The sequence below is a fragment of the Pteropus vampyrus genome, unplaced genomic scaffold, assembly GCF_000151845.1.
Source record: "Pteropus vampyrus isolate Shadow unplaced genomic scaffold, Pvam_2.0 Scaffold85, whole genome shotgun sequence".
Lineage (NCBI taxonomy): Eukaryota > Metazoa > Chordata > Mammalia > Chiroptera > Pteropodidae > Pteropus > Pteropus vampyrus.
Window position 1 is genome coordinate 469,663 of NW_011888866.1, and position 16,281 is coordinate 485,943.

A 16,281-nucleotide genomic window follows, 5' to 3' on the forward strand; every position below is an offset into this window, starting at 1 on the left:
CGGGGCTCTGCGCCTGGTGCGGCGGCTGCGCGACCTGGGCCAAGCCCTGCGCGAGGCTGAGGCCGACGGCGCAGCCTGGGCACTGCTGCATGCTCAGGCCGCGCCGCTGCGCGCGGAACTAGCGGAGCGACTCCAGCTGCTGACGCAGGCCGCCTATGTGGGCGAGGCGCGGCGGAGGCTGGAAAGGGTCCGGCGCCGCCGGCTGCGGCTTCGCGAGAGGGCCCGGGAACGCGAGGCCGAGCGGGAGGCGGAGGCCACGCGAGCAGCGGAGCGCGAGCAGGAGATTGATCGCTGGAGAGTCAAGTGCGTGCAGGAGGTGGAGGAGAAGAAGCGGGTAAGAGCAGCGGATGGCCATGGGAGTAGGGGTCACTAGTGGTGTTTGAAATGTGAAGGGGCGTGAAGCCTTGCGCTGCCATTTCCCAGGGCTAAGCCTCTTTTCCTCATATGTAAAATAAAAAGATAGCTTGTCCTTCCAACCTCGTATGTCCATAGTGATTGCGTGTTAATGGTGTATAGTACACAACATAAATGCTCTAGGTGCACTGCAAAGTCCTGTAAACACAAAGTGTGGCGTTGCAGGGATGACAGATCCCCTCTCTCCTGCTCCAACGTTCAGACATTTTGACGCTAACATTCAAGACTAACAAGCATCTGGGTCCTTGTGTCTTGTACTGCTCTAGGTGATTTTAAGAATACAAAATATAGAGAACTTGGGGCCTTGCCTCAAAGAACATAAACCCTCATGAGCTGATGATGCCATGGTGATGATTTCTCTGGGACTCCTTTGTTCACAAGTTATGAACCGCATATCCCCAGGTTCAACGATGTGTTTTTGAACACTCATTATATACTAGGCACTATCCTAAGGTCTACACATACACCAGATCTACGATCCTTTAACAACCCTGAGAGGTAGGCATTATTATCCCAATTATAGATATTAGGAAGTTAAGGCATAGGGAGGGAGGTTAACCTGCCAACAATCACACAACTTTTTGTGGCAGTTTCATTCCTGATTCGACCCCACGTTGTCTGATTCCAAAGCCTGTTGATCTTAAACTCTTAAATAGTGGCCAGGGTGAAACTGAAAATTGGTCAAATAGTTGTTTAAAACATTATCATTACTTTGAGTGCCTCTAGGCACTTGCCGTCTCTCCACTTTCCAATACCAACTAGTGTTTCCTTCCTCTTCCTCCTCCTTGTGTCTGCTTCCACCCTAGAGTCCGATGTAACTACCCTCTGAAGTGTTTTGATGGCAAGCTTTGGCTTCAAGCCCCCAGAAATATCAGTGCTTTAATGGAAAATACTTGGAGGCAAGGTCTTAATCTAAGGGAGTCTGAGTCAGTTCAGACATTTAATGAGGGTCCATTATGTACCAGGACCAGTGCTGAGTGCTAGAGTTGGAGATGAGTAGGACATAGTGCTTGTCCTTGAGGGGCTTAGAGCCCCATGGGGGATCATGTCAGTACAGCATGGTTTGTGTTAGGATTTCAACTGTAGGTGCTATAGGAGACCAGAAAAGGAATATCTAATCCATTGGGGAAGTGTCAGGAAAGGCATGGATGGTAAGGTGACATCTAAGCTGAGTTGCGAAGGAAATGTCAAAGCCAAGTGAAAGCAATAGGTACAGTTCCAGGCAGAGGGAATAATACATGCAGAAGAATGAAACAGCACGGTGTGGTTGAAATGGTGGAATTACAGGCACTGATTTGACAGCTTTAGAAAGAGCACTTTAGGCAAAAGCATCCTCTCTACCACCCACAGTGAGGATGTTGGAAACAGAGTCCCTTGAGTAGTGGCTTGAGGAACCAGTTATTTAGTCTACATGAGAACCAACTTAAGACTAGGATAGGGTCTTCAGATGTTTGAAAGGCTGTCATGTCAATGAGATCCTTGGCAGTGGAGTTTTAGATTCTCAGAGTTGTAGAGTCCTGGGCCTTTCCAGCCCCATTCCTTATCTTCCCTGCTAGCCTCAATCTTTGGGTCCAGGTGTCTGCATTTTTAATGAGAGCCCCAGCTTAACAAGGTAAGTTGGATGCACATGTTCTTTGGACCACACTTTGAGAAACTCTGAGGAAGAAACAGATCAGCATCCACTGGAAGCTGCAGAGAGGATATTCCCTTGGCTGGACTAGTGTAGAGGGAAGTTGCGCACAGCCCAGAAAATTGGCATGTAGATCCGGTAGAGTCTCTCTTAACCCTGGGACTGATCCTCTGAAATCTCACTGCTGGGCAGCTGACCTCTGCTGTAAGTTTGTTCCTTATACTAGGTCTCATGGGTCTTTTCTCCTCCAGGAACAGGAACTTAAAGCTGCTGCTGATGGTGTCTTATCTGAAGTGAGGAAGAAACAAGCAGACACCAAAAGAATGGTGGACATTCTTCGGGCCTTGGAGAAATTGAGGAAACTCAGGAAAGAGGCTGCAGCAAGGAAAGGTAACCGTGACTTTGCATTTCTTCTTGCATTTCTTCTTCTGTTCCTTCCCTTTCTTTACTATAGCATCCCCCTTTGCCTCATATTTTTGAAGAAAAATGTTTGATACTTTATTATTTTCACTCAGTAGATTAACTGAGCTTGTCAGCAATACCTGAGAACTTTTGAAGCAGAAACCTCAGAAGATGTTTAGCCCTTGGTAGAGTCAAGGTTGAAAAGAGAGGCAGGTGTGAGAACTCATGCGCTGTCTTCCCTTTACTTCATTCCCTCCTGAGTCATTCCTGACCACATTTTTCTGAGTGAGGTCGACCTGACTGGTCAACTTTACCTATGAGCCAAGGTGAAAGCTATCCTATCCTATCCTTACTGATGCTTCAGAAGGTGTTGAAAACTTGGCATGCTCCTTCAGATACATTTCAAACCTGAAATGTTGATATTTGAAGAGGTATGACTGTTTGGACACTGCAGGGAGTGTGCCCTGCAGACTACTCTCTACCTCACCCCACCCGTACCAGCATGTCATTTTTGTTCTCAGAAAACCTCAGTGGTCTCCTCTTGTCTCGTTTTCTAGAAGTTCCCCAGTTATGTTTTCCAGTTGCCTGTCTGGATCTTTGCTTTTGCCAGTCTATTCATCTGGAGGGCCGTCAGTCCCATCTTTGCCGTTTTAAGCTCTCACATCCTTCAAAACCAAATTTAGGTGCAACATCCTCCATCCTTCCCTGCTCTGGGCTGAGGTGACCTCCTCTTCCTTCTCACTTGCACCTGGTTTGGACCATATGCTGCCAGGAGTATTTGAAAGTATGCAAATTAGCAAATAGCAGATGATTTCCCCTGTGTTTAAAATATGAATGAAAACTGATACAGACCCTTAATAAAGATTAAAGAAGAAATAGGAGATTAAAAAAAAAAAGCAAACAGTGATTTCAACTTATTAAAAGTTTGCCTGTGAAGAAAAAGAGCGTGCACAATGAGTATCTGGCAGTGTGTGTTTGGGGTGGGGTGGGGTGGGGGCAGGAATCATATCTTAGGGTCATGGGAAAAACTTGAGCATGCTTAAATGCTGAGTCAAGGAGTGAAGGAGAAGGGTCCAAAAGAAGCTGAGGGATAGTTGATGGCTCAAGGTCTTGCAGGAGGTAGCAAGATTCCAATCCCAGGTGGAGAGATCAACCTAAGTAGAGAAGGACTCCGCTTCTACTGGAATGAAAATGAAAGAGACAAGAGGATGGGTAGTAACGCAGATGAGTGAAATCAGGGGCAGAAAGTTAGGGGATTTCCTGTCTGGTGGTCTCTCTTCTCTGGGAAATAGATGGTTTGCTCTGAGAGTCAGTGGAAAAGTAGGGCTTTCAGAGAGTAGTGAAATAACTGCTGTGAGGAATGAGTGAGAGCCAAGCAGCGACCCATGGGAGTGTGATTGAAGGGAGGTGCTGCGGGCCCAGCTGATGTAACTATATACTGGCACCAGGTCACATCATCAAAATGGCTTCTTCCAGGAGTACTCTGCAGCTGTCAGGTGAGCACAGAGTGCAGGCTATTAGAGTTTTGCTTTAGGGTGACCACAAGTTTTGCTGAGAACAAGTGGAAAAAAAGTAGAATCTGATACATTGGATTAGAGGTTCTAATGAAGCTGACAGTCTCTAGGGAGAAGGAGGTAAGAATACTAGCAGGGTAGAAAGTTGTAATCACAAAGAGAATAATCAGGTTTAAGACTTCAGAGGTGCAAAGTTTTTCTAATCATGCAAAGGTTCAAAGACTGTATGAGGCCTTTCATTAAAAGGAGAATAAAGGCAATTGCTATCTAGGAGCTACAGGAACTAGAGGAGTAAGTGGTAGAGGAGTAAGTGTCAGTACATGGGGTCAAGAGGAAGATTGGGCAGGCAGTGCCATCTCCAAGGGAATGTGTCTAGGTGACCAGGAGTAATGGACAAAAGGTTGAGGGAGATGTGGGTGGGTGGTGCAGACCCAGTAGCCTAAGATTGGGGAAGGCCAGGCCACAGCTCCTTAAGGGGTCTGGAAGCACTTATGGACTGATGAAGTATCTATATATTTTTGCTGTACTGGCAAATTTTAATAGCTGCAACAGAGACTGGATAGCTGACAAGCCTAAGATATTTACTATCTAGCCCTTTACAGAAAAAGTTTGCCAATCCCTGGTCTAAGTAAAGAAATTAAACAAAACTATGAAATTATTACAGAGCAACATAGTGTCAGCTTAAATTTGTCTTTGCATAAGAATTTTATGTGTATCTGTATTTGGAAAATAATGGCCCAGCAACTTAGTAGAAGATGGATTTGAGTTGTAGAGTTTCCATTTCCAGTTGGGAATAAGTGAATAGAAACCTGTTCAAGCAAAGTAGTCATGAGAAAATTATCTGGAGAAATCTTAGCCTTGGAGGTGAAGATAGAGCAGATTCCATGACCACTTAGCTGCAGTGATCTAGGGAGAAAATAATCAGATCTCCAAGTTAAATAGCTTCACAACAGACAGAATTATCATATTTAAGGAACCATTATTTTGTGCCATTATCAGCCAAAATTGAAAATTTAGTGCTATAAGCTAGATACTGTACTTCACTGGTGGCAACATAAATTGCTAACCCTGGTGAAAATCATTCAGTAAAGAAATAAATACTTATTAATTTTTGTGTGTGTGTGTCAAGTGTTAGGTACTGAGTAAATGTATAGCTTTTTAAGGAAACAGTTTAGTACCACATTTAGGTAGTCTTGAAAGTATCCATAAAATTTCCACTTTTGAGAATCTATGTTATAGAAATAATCCTTAGGAAGGAAAAAAGTAACATGCCCAAGAATATTCAATGTAGTATTCATTATATAGTAACAGTACATTTGAAACAGTCTACATGTCCAGGAATAGGGAGCTTATTAAGTAAATTATGGTACATTGATTTGATGAAACAGGATAGGGCCACTAAATAATTATAAAGACAAGAAATTGACATGGAGATTTGGAAAGTACACGCATATTATGTTGAACTTACTAATGTGAAGTTGCTAATCTATAGATAAAAATGACTAGAAGGTCAACATGGGGAAATAAAAATTGTTGATTATGTTAATGAGACTAAGATTTTCTTCTTTCAGGTATTTGGTATTATTAAAATGCTCCCGTGGGGTAAATGGGGTTAAATATGTGGTGACAGAAAGAAATCTAACTATGGGAGGTGAACATACAATGTAAATAAATATATGCCTTACTGTTAAAATGTACAGCTGAAACTTACTGTATTTCATTAACCAATGTCACTATAAAAAATTTAATTAATTAATGAAAAATGCTTCTGTAATAAATACATTTGCCTTTAAAATCTTCGAGGACTAACAGGATGTACCACACCCACATCACTCTAGGACAAATAGCCTAGCAACTTCAGCAGCTTTTATATTGCAGGGCTGTTGTGGTAGTGAGTACACAACTGCAACCCACTCAAGTATTTGTTAAATTAAAAAAATTTTTCCTCATGAAATTTTATGAAAAATAGAACGCCCAAATAAATTACACATCATTAATTTTGACGCCATTCTCAAGCCTAACACAATTAGTAATAATTCTTTGATATCACGTAATAACTAGTCTGAAATCATATTTTCCCAATTGTAATTCTAGCTATGTTGGCTATACTATTAGCTGACCTCACAGTTAAATCAGGGTGACCAACCATCCCAGATTTCCCAGAACACTGGGCTCTCAATACTAAAACCAGGCAAAGTGAAACATGTGGTCACCCTACTCTCAGCAGCAGACTCTGTGAGGTCAGTGTGGTTGGTTAAGTGTATTTCTTTGTCACTATCCAAGTGTTCTTTCTCAGAATTTCAGACTCAGTCAGGGAGAGAATTGTTTACTAGCTGTGGGAATTTCACAATTAAGAAGTATAGGACAATACCTTCCTTTAGTGAGCTCACTCTCGAACTGAAGGATCAAAACTATTAGAAACAAAATCAAAGGTTAAGTGGTATGCTCCAGAGAGAGGAGTTAGTGAAAGTCAGAGTAGGGTCAGATTAATTAGAGACTCCAAGAGATTAAATTGAGCCTTGAAGATTAATTAGAACAGGGGTCCCCAACCTCCTGGCCACAGACCAGTACCTGTCTGTGGTATGGTAGGAACCAGACCACACTGCAGAAGGTGAGTGGCGGGTAAGCGACTGAAACTTCATCTGTATTTGCAGCTGTTCCCCACGACTAGCATCAACGCCTCAGCTCCACCTCACATCATCAGGCATTAGATTTTCATAGGAGTACTGGTCCCTGGTGCCAAAAAGGTTGGAGACCACTAGGTTAGAATCTACTTTGAGTCTGTACCTTACAACAGGGATTTGGGGTTAAGAACAAGTTATAAATACAATACCGTTTGGCTCTTTTTGCCCAGGGGTCTGTCCTCCAGCCTCAGCAGATGAGACTTTCGAGCATCATCTTCAGCGACTGAGAAAACTCATTAAAAAACGCTCTGAACTATATGAAGCCGAAGAGAGAGCCCTCAGAGTAATGTTGGAAGGAGAACAAGAGGAAGAGAGGAAAAGAGAACTAGAAAAGAAACAGAGGAAAGAAAAAGAGAAAATTTTACTTCAGAAGCGTGAAATTGAGTCCAAGTTATTTGGAGATCCAGGTAAGTTCCTCTGTAACCAGTACAAAAAGGAAAAATACTAGATTGACAGCTCTTTTCCTCATAGATGATCTCAACCCAAGCTAAGTAGTGGTAGGCAACAAATGACACCTTCAGGATTTGAAATTCTAAACTATATCCTGGAAATCATGGATAAAGATGAAACACATTTAATCATATTTTCATAATCATAGGCTCAGTCACCTTGCCCTGACAAATACACTTTAGATATGAAGCATGGTGAAATCATATTGTACCTTTTCTTTTTCAGATGAGTTCCCACTTGCTCACCTCTTACAGCCTTTCCGACAGTATTACCTCCAAGCTGAGCACTCCCTACCAGCGCTCATCCAGATAAGGTCAGAAGGGCACTGTCCCTGTTGCCTGTGTCTTTTTTTTTTTTTAAGTTCTTTATGGGTTTATATAAAGTTTCCAAATTTCAAGGATGCCACATGCTTCTCATTCAGGCCTCATTAATTCTTGAGAAGTAGATTTTCTGTTTTAACAGGGGAAGAAACTGAAACTCAGGTTGTGACTTGCCCTTTTGTATTATACCATGCTATAGCTGTTGAGTTAAAGCGTTGGCTTTTATTTCTTAGTTCTGTTCTGCTAAACAGACCCTCTTTGTATACTTGCCCGTGGAGACTGTTTAAGACGCATGCTGACTTTTGCAAGATCTTACATGTCAAAGACAAGAAAGCTAAGAACAAAGAGTTTCATCTTCATCTGCAGTTACTGATGAGCTGGGTAAACTTTGCAGCTCTCTGAGTCTCACTTTTCTCGCCTATGAAATGAAAATGGTAGACTAGAATGTGGGCTTTAAACTTTAGCAGTAGTGCTCTTCCCAAGCACAGTCTTAGGACAAATCAGTTTATAAAACAGAATGAATGCTTGAGTTCCGCAGGCATCTTAAATCTGTAATTGACTAGAAACACTTTGTTGTTTCTAGACTCCCCAGATCATCTCAGGGCCTAGGGGTCTTCAAAGTCTGATTCGAGAATCACTGAGCTAAATGATCTCTGAGGTTCCTTCCAAAGCTCCAACAGTGCTCTTTAGCGTACTAAGTTTATGTTCTGGGGAAAAGTGTATTTCTTGGTACTATAAAAGTTTTAGCTTTTAAACGTAAGTACAGTCAATTCTTATTATTCACGGTAGCTGTGGACACTGAGTTAGAGAATACTGAATTGCTGCTCATAAAGGAAATATAGGGCCAGATTCCTATGAGCCTCTAGCCACGACATTTTCATCAACTGATCAATACATAACATTGTTTTGTATCTATTTCTTTTTTAAGACACTTAATATATATTGTTGGTTCATTAACATTGAACTCATGGCTAACAGCATGATCATTTATGCCTGAACATGGCTCATCTAACATACATATATTCTCCGGAAGGCATATCACAGCCTTCTTATGCTAGCCAGCACTTCATCACTATACTTGGGGGCCATTTTAAACAGCAAAATTGCCATTAAAATGCACAAAGATGTGGAAAATGTGGTACTAAATAGACTGCATGAAGACACTTATTTATAGTATGAGAGTCGAAAACAAGGCAGAATGTCACCTTGTCCAGTCTCAGTTGCAGATGTGCCTGTTTGGTGACTCAGGGTTTTTCACTGCTCTGTGCATGTCGACAAGTGACCACAAAGGCACTGCAAGTAATGATTTGGGAATTACAAATGAATTTTAGTGAATAGGTAAATTTATAGATATCTGCAAATAATGAGGATTGACTGTATATTCATTATTTGGTATCTGTAAGGTTATAAATTCTTTGGAATTTTTCCCTTTATATGTACATTTAAGAAATATAGTCTTGCATAATTCTTGAAATGTAGTTCTTTAGTAGATTAGTATATCAGTCATTGAAAAGCTAAGTCCCGAAACAGAATATTTAGTTACTGTACATTTTGCTTGGAATGAAACAACAATAAACAATTGTTCTACAATGTTCTTATTAAGGCATGATTGGGATCAGTACCTGGTGCCATCTGATCATCCTAAAGGCAACTCCGTTCCCCAAGGATGGGTCCTTCCCCCGCTCCCCAGCAACGATATCTGGGCTACCGCCATTAAGCTGCATTAGTGAAGATGCTCCAGGAGTGCAGTCCAGCCAACGCTCTTTCCAGCTCTGAATATTAGTGATACTGCCATCTTCTTGTGCTGTAGACTAAACCACAACCTCTAACTCTGCATGGCATGGCTTTACCCAGAAGTTACATCTTCCTTCTGTGCTCTGTCCTGGCCAGAGGTGCCTCTTGAATCAGGAAATTAATATGGTTCTTCAAAAAAGGACCTAGGTGAACTAGGGTTATTACCACAAGCAATGGCCTTGGTTCACGGAATTTGCCTCTATTTTGAGGGGCTTGGTTCAGAGTGACTTGTTTATTTACTCAGCTTCCTTGTGTGGTGATAGGTAAGTACACTCTATACACTCAAGGTATGCACTGGATAGATTTAACGGTCCTTCCCCCACTACTGAGTGTGAAAGCAAGCTTGATACAAAAGCTCCTTACCCTTCTTACCCAAAGAGCCCTCTAACTTCTAGGAACAAGGGTCAAAAATGCTTTATCTGGTTTTGTGAATCCTACTTTTGGTGCAGCTTGAGAGACTATAGGCTGCTGGCTGGGCTGCCAGAAAAGCTGGTGCCTAGTCGGTTAGAGAACTTGGAATACCTGAACTTGGAAAACTAAATTGGATCGTGTTTTAATGGATGATGGCTACATATTCCCCATGTTAGAAGGATACTAATGAGTGCATCTGCTTTTTAAGTTCCTAGAGGTCTAATTTAGATCTCCAAGGATAGAAATTTATTTCCCTATGGAAGTGGGACCTTAACCTTTCTCAGTCACATTGTAGGGGCTGGTCTAGATATAGGATATACTTCAGAATACAAGCTCCAAAAACATCCATGTAGTTGAAGCTAGGGAAAAAGCAGATACAAAATTAATAAAATTTATTTTTTATATTCATTAATAAATGCTCTTGTGCTTGGAGATATCAATGATATAACATGTCAGTTTTTTTTAATTTTGTTTTATTTTGCCTTTTGTCATTTATTGTTATTTATATTTCCAAAAAGCTAAATAAATATCATTTTTATTTTTTAGTTTGAGTCTTTGTCCCCAATTTGTTGCCTCCCAAATCACTACACACACTTTCACATTGATAAAACACATTTTCACTCCAAAATTCAAATTTATTAAATAGGCATTTGCTACAGGAAAGTGAATCTCAAACACCAACTTTATCTGTGGAATCCAACTCTGGATAAGCAGGAAAGGACGCCATCAACTTTGGAAATGATTTCATTTAATTGGAAGTTCTTGGGTGCAAGATGCTAACACCGTTGTCCCTTTCCACTTAATTTTCACTGTTCAATTTATACAGTATTCATTACAGAGTTAACAGGGATGCGAGCCAGCACTCCTCCAAAGTATATGTCTGAGCTCATAAACCACAAAATCTGATGTGATTAGCCTCACGTAACCCCACAGGCCCGTGTGCCATTTTGTTATAAATCTCTGCCATTTGCTGCCTGATGAGATGCAGGAAGAGTAAAAATAAAAGATTACTTGTACGATGTACATTTGGTGTCCAGACAGCCCTACTACTAAGACATCTGTATTGATGGGGCAGGGAGTGTGAAGCAGGAACTCAGGAATCAGGCAGCACAACCCAAGAAGGCATTTAACGCCAGGTGGAAAAAACCATTTCGTCTTTCCTCTCAGCTTCTGCAGTTTTAATAAAGTGAGCATCATTTTTGTTGTTTGTTTTTTGTTTTGTAAGTTTTTCCTGTTTTGTTGCCTTGTGTAGTGGTGGTGGCAACAGCCACCGGTACTTTATGGATTTAGAAAGACTTATAATTAATTAAAGATACAACTATACTTCTGAGAATATGTCATCGTAATCTTATACCACAGTCTTTTTTATTGTGGGAAATTTCAAACATACTCAAAGAGAATGGTATAATTTTTTTACATATACCTATCATCCAGATTCAAATAATTAATATCAACTCAGGGACAATCTTGTTTCATCCGTACCCCCACCACTCACTCTGGATTATTTTGAAGCAAATCTCAGACATCATATGTATAAGTTTTTCAGTATATAGCTCTAAAAGATATTTTAAAAATTTAACCACAGTGCCATATCGCACCTAAGGAAACGAATAACGTAAATGTCATCAAAAGTCCAGTCAGTGTTCAGATTTCCTTATCTCATAAATGTGTGTGTTACACTGTTCAAATTAAGATCTAGATGCAATCTATGCATTATTGTTGGTTGATATATTTGTTGTTTCCAATGATCTATAGGTCTTTTTCTCCTGCTATATCCTGAGCACTCTCTTTCCCTTGCAACTTATTACTTGAAGAAATCAGGTCATTTTTCTCCTGAAGAGTTCCCAGTCTGGATTTTGCTAATTGCATCCTTGTGACTGCATGTTTCTCTGTTTCTGTATTATAATTGAGCTGTGTTGTCTGAAATGGTAGCCACGTATGGCTATTGGGCAGTTGAAATTCAGAGTTTGACTTGAAATTGAGTTTGAATTGAGATGTACAGTTACATATGTGGCTTACATTTCTCTTGGACAGTGCTGATGAAGAGGCTTGATCATATTTAGATTGGAATTTTCTGGCAAGAATATTTCATAGACCTCGTGTGTACTCCAGGAGGATTAATGTCTGGTTGTCTCTTTTTGTGATCCTAACAGCCATTGATTATCAAGACCTGGATTCATTCATTTTGGGTTGAAAAATAGTGATAGCTTAATTCTGCCATTCTTTCCTTAAGTATTAGCTGGAATACTTCTAAAAAGAGAAATATCCCCTCATCAACTATTTGGTTACCCTGGGGTACAATTTGTATAGGAAAGGCAAGAGATAAATATGTAATTTTCTTGATTTACTAGTTTTTAAAATAATGGTTTTCTTGCATCCTCCAAAGGCGACTAGTGAATTTTGTATTCAAGTATTATGAACTTGAATCTAAACGTATTTGTCTTTCAACTCATTGTCTTCTTTATTGTTTGCCTCACCTTTAGCCGTGGGAGCCTCTTTAACTTAGCTCCTGAGATTTCACTCATTCACAGTATTTTGTTCCAAGTTTATTTTGCACATTTCCTATCTCAAGCCTGGAAGAGTCATTTTCCAATGATCTTGGTTCCTCTTCAGTGGAAAAGGTATTTATAGGCCACAATCTGCAGAATAGGGGTGCCCATTGTTATTGCTGGTCGTCGTTAGTCAGTTCTTACTCTTTTTCAGTCAGAACTAGGAACTATAGTTCTGTTGAGCCTCCAGCCCTCTTCTAAATCATGACTCTTTTACACCTATGCCTAAATACTCTCTATATTGAACATAAATTAATAGAGAAATAAACATTCAAAGGCTAACCAGAAATGTGTTGATTCATCATGCCATATATGGAAGATTATCTTATTTCCCAGTAGAAGACATCGTAGACTTGTGAGAAACTCAAACAAAAGCATTTATCTTTAAGAAATTAAGTAAACACAGGGAAGAATAGAAAATGAAATAAAGAGATTAGTTATATGTGTTTTTAGAATCTATTAACTATATTTTTACTTACAGTTGACATTCAATATTATTTTATATTAGTTTCAGGTGTACAGCATATTGGTTAGACATTTATATAATTTATGAAATGATCCCCCCCCCCCAATTAGTCTAGTACCCACCTGGCACTATATATAGTTATTACAATATTATTGACTATATTCCCTATGCTATATTTTACATCCCCTCGACTATTTCATAACTACCAGTTTGTACTTCTTAATCCCTTCACCTTTTCACTTATTCCCCCAACCCCCCTTCCATCTGGCAACCGTCAGTTTGTGTTTCTATGAGTGAGATTAGTTATGTGTTAAATGCTAAGAATGATCATCCCAAGTGGCTTGAGTCTATGACGTCAAAGACTTTGCTATAAGCCAACCAACTTAATCACTTTAAAACCATTCATGTTCCTGTGTCCACATGACTTTCGTGCAAGGATATATCAAGAAGCTTAGCTGGAATTATACCATCTGTTGAAGCAATTCACTCTCTTCTACAAGTTTTGTCCACAGGGAAGATATCCTGGCAATTACAGGGTAAGTACAAAATATGTCTTATTCCATTCAAATAAATACATAACATATAGAAAGAATGTGAATGCTATGAAGAATTAGCAGTGATACATCTTAAGGGCGAAAGATTACATGAGGCATTTCCAACTAAATCAGTTTTATTTTTAGTGTTTGTAACAAGCTGTTCCCATGTAATTAAAGGTTTACTTTGGGTGCATACATACAGCAGTTCCTGACATGCCGCATCTGGCTATCTATGAAGAATTTGTTTCCAATGCAGATTCCATTTGCCTTTTGGAATAAACTGGATTTTCATAGTCTCTGAAGGGAAGATTGAAGTCTTTAAGGCATCTGGTGTTGGAGTGCATAACTGCAGAGCAGGAGACACTTCTCAGCTTTATTAACTCATGCTTGCCAGGATCTGGATACCAGGATTTGAACTTTGTTCTTGGGAAGTGATTTTTATTTATCACTTGCCAGGTACAATCTTAAGTACTAGAGACATAAAAAGGACTCCTGGAATTAGAGTCTAGAATAGAGAAGCTTAATGATTACATGCAAAATAGTCAATGATAAGTGGTAAAAATTGGTAAAGTGGTAATCACCAATTTACATATTTTTATCGTTCAAATATTTATGTCAGATAATTTAGATAATTTGCTAAGTACAAGGCTATCATGTTGAGTAAAAAACCAAATCCTAATATAGGTTTTGAGGAAGATATAAAAAATGTGCTGAGTGCTTTGAAGGACAGGTATGGCTCTACGAGATTAATTGGGCCTTTTTTTTCTTTAAACTGAGTGTTCTGTAATGCATTTAGGTAAAATAATAGAAAATATGTATTATATAGTAAGGGTAAGAATTATCATTATTCAATTTCCATATGTATGTGCTAGGTCACAAAGTCAAATGTATTTCATAGTATGAGTCACAATAAAAAAAAAAATCTTGAAAGCCACTGTCCTAGGTGGACCTATATATTTCCAGAATCCTCAAAAACTCTTAACTTCCTCCAGAAGCAAGTGTAGAACTGCGTAGAGAATATCTATTAGTCTGCAGATGCAGGGTCAGAGGTGAGGGAGGAGGAAGGTAGCCCTGTACCTGCTCAGTGGGCAGGCGGTTCACACTTGAGTCTCAATAAAACTGGTTCTTCCCATAGCTCAAAATTCTACTGATAGCTGAAAATGTGAATGACAATTCTGCAGATTCCAAAACTTGCTAACCTTCCTGTATTCCCTACGACCTCCTTTATCTCATAGTTCCCCTGTAAGAACAGGCTAATTGGGCAGATAACTTACTCATCACACTGGGACCTCTCTGATCCTGTAGCATAGAGAGCCACTCCCAACATGCCGGGAGACAGTCTTTTCAGTCCTGCAGACAGTAAGACACTGAAAAGAGAGAGCTGACAGCAGAGATGAGGGAATTAAGGGATTTGCTTCTCTGGCCTCATTTGACCTCTCTACCCTTAGATTACCTACTCTTCACATGATGCTCTCATATGAGCATGGGGATGACCTCAGTGACCCCTAGCAGCAGGGCTTTGCACCATCCTGGGTGACAGATTATATTAAGCCAGAGGTATTCCCTGGTAAACTTTGATTGTTTGCAAAATGCCAGACTGCAGTTAGGAGTCTAGATTTAGGTATATATTATAGGCAATCATTAGCTTGAATTCTGTGTGAATAAGTACTGTTTTGATTTTTTAAGGTGACAGAATCTTTAATGTGGTTTAAAATACATAAAAAATCAAATCTATGGCTGTTACAAATATTATTAAACTAATGGCTACTACATTTGATTTTAGCCAATAGGCTCAGAAACTATGTGTGAATTAGTTTTTAATTCTTGGATTTCAGCTTTAGTAGATACAGTTAACATACTAATTGACTTTCTCATCAACAGTGCATGAAAATTCCAGATGTTTTATATCCTTATCAACACTTGATATTGTTAGGCTTTTTAATTTTAACTGTTCGTGTGTGTGTGTGTGTGTGTGTGTGTGTGTGTAGTGATATCTCATTGTTTTATTTTGCATTGCTATATTGGCTAATGAGATTAAACAACTTATATGTTTACTGGCTATTTGGATATTCTCTTCTGTGAAGTGCCCAATAAAAGCTCTTGCCTATTTTTATACTGGGTCTTTTTCTTATTGATTCGTAGACATTCTTTGTATATATTGGATATGAGTCCTATGTGCTTCTCTCCTATGTGCAAATATCTTCTCTCTGTGATTTTTTTTTTTACTCTCTTAATGGTATCTTATAATGAATAGAAGTTATTAACTTTAATGTAACCCAAATTATCATATCTTTCTTTCTTGTAACCTGTTTAAGAAATGTGTTCCTATTCTAACACCATGAATATATTCTCCATTTTATTTTCAAGCTTTACCTTTTTCACATTTACTTTTTACCTTTTACATTTAGATCAGCAGTCTACCTGGAATTGGTTTTTGTGTATGATGTGAAATAGAGATCAAGATTTTTTTCCTAGGTAGATAATCAATTGACCCAAAACCATTTATTGAAAAGACCTTCATTTTCCTACTGCTCTGCAGGGTAATAAATCAAGGATCCATATATGTGTGGATCTGTTTCTGGACTTTCTTCTCTGTTCTGTTGGCCTCCTCGTGTCAGTACCACACTGTCTTAATTCTTTAAGTATTGATATCTGAAAGTATAAATGTTCCAACTGTGTTGCTGCTTATTCAAGATTGTCTTGGCTTTTCTTGGTCCTTTGCATTTCATGTAAATTTTAGAATTAGTTTGCCAATTTACACCAAAAAATGTGATGAAATTTTGATACTTGGAAGCTATAAATCAATTCAGGAAAAATTGATATCCTTACAATATTAAGGCTTACAATCCATGGGCATGGTTTGTAGCTGGCATATAGAGATATAACTGATTTTCGTGTATTGACTTTGTATCACATGACCTTGCTAAATTAACTAAGAGTTTCATTCATAGATTATTTTGGGTTTTTGACATATAATTATGTCATATACAAATAATGGTGGTTTTATTTCTTTCTTTCCAATTCTTAAACTTTTATTTTCCCCCTATTTTTTTTTGCACAGGCTAGTATCACTAGTACAGCACTGAACAAAAGAGATGATGGGGACATCCT

At 39.2% G+C, this 16,281-nt stretch overlaps 1 protein-coding gene across 1 annotated transcript in view; it reads left to right on the forward strand.

The window, feature by feature from the left end:
• Positions 1-10,064, forward strand: part of PDCD7 (programmed cell death 7) — a 10,767-nt gene extending 703 nt beyond the window's left edge. Inside the window, exons 2-6 of the mRNA XM_011363465.2 lie at positions 6-334; positions 2,296-2,434; positions 6,815-7,051; positions 7,320-7,407; positions 9,018-10,064. Of these exons, the coding sequence (XP_011361767.1) occupies positions 6-334; positions 2,296-2,434; positions 6,815-7,051; positions 7,320-7,407; positions 9,018-9,141 (917 nt within the window). The 3' untranslated portion in view covers positions 9,142-10,064. The remainder of the gene's footprint in view (positions 1-5; positions 335-2,295; positions 2,435-6,814; positions 7,052-7,319; positions 7,408-9,017) is intronic.
• The last annotated feature ends 6,217 nt before the right edge of the window (positions 10,065-16,281 follow it).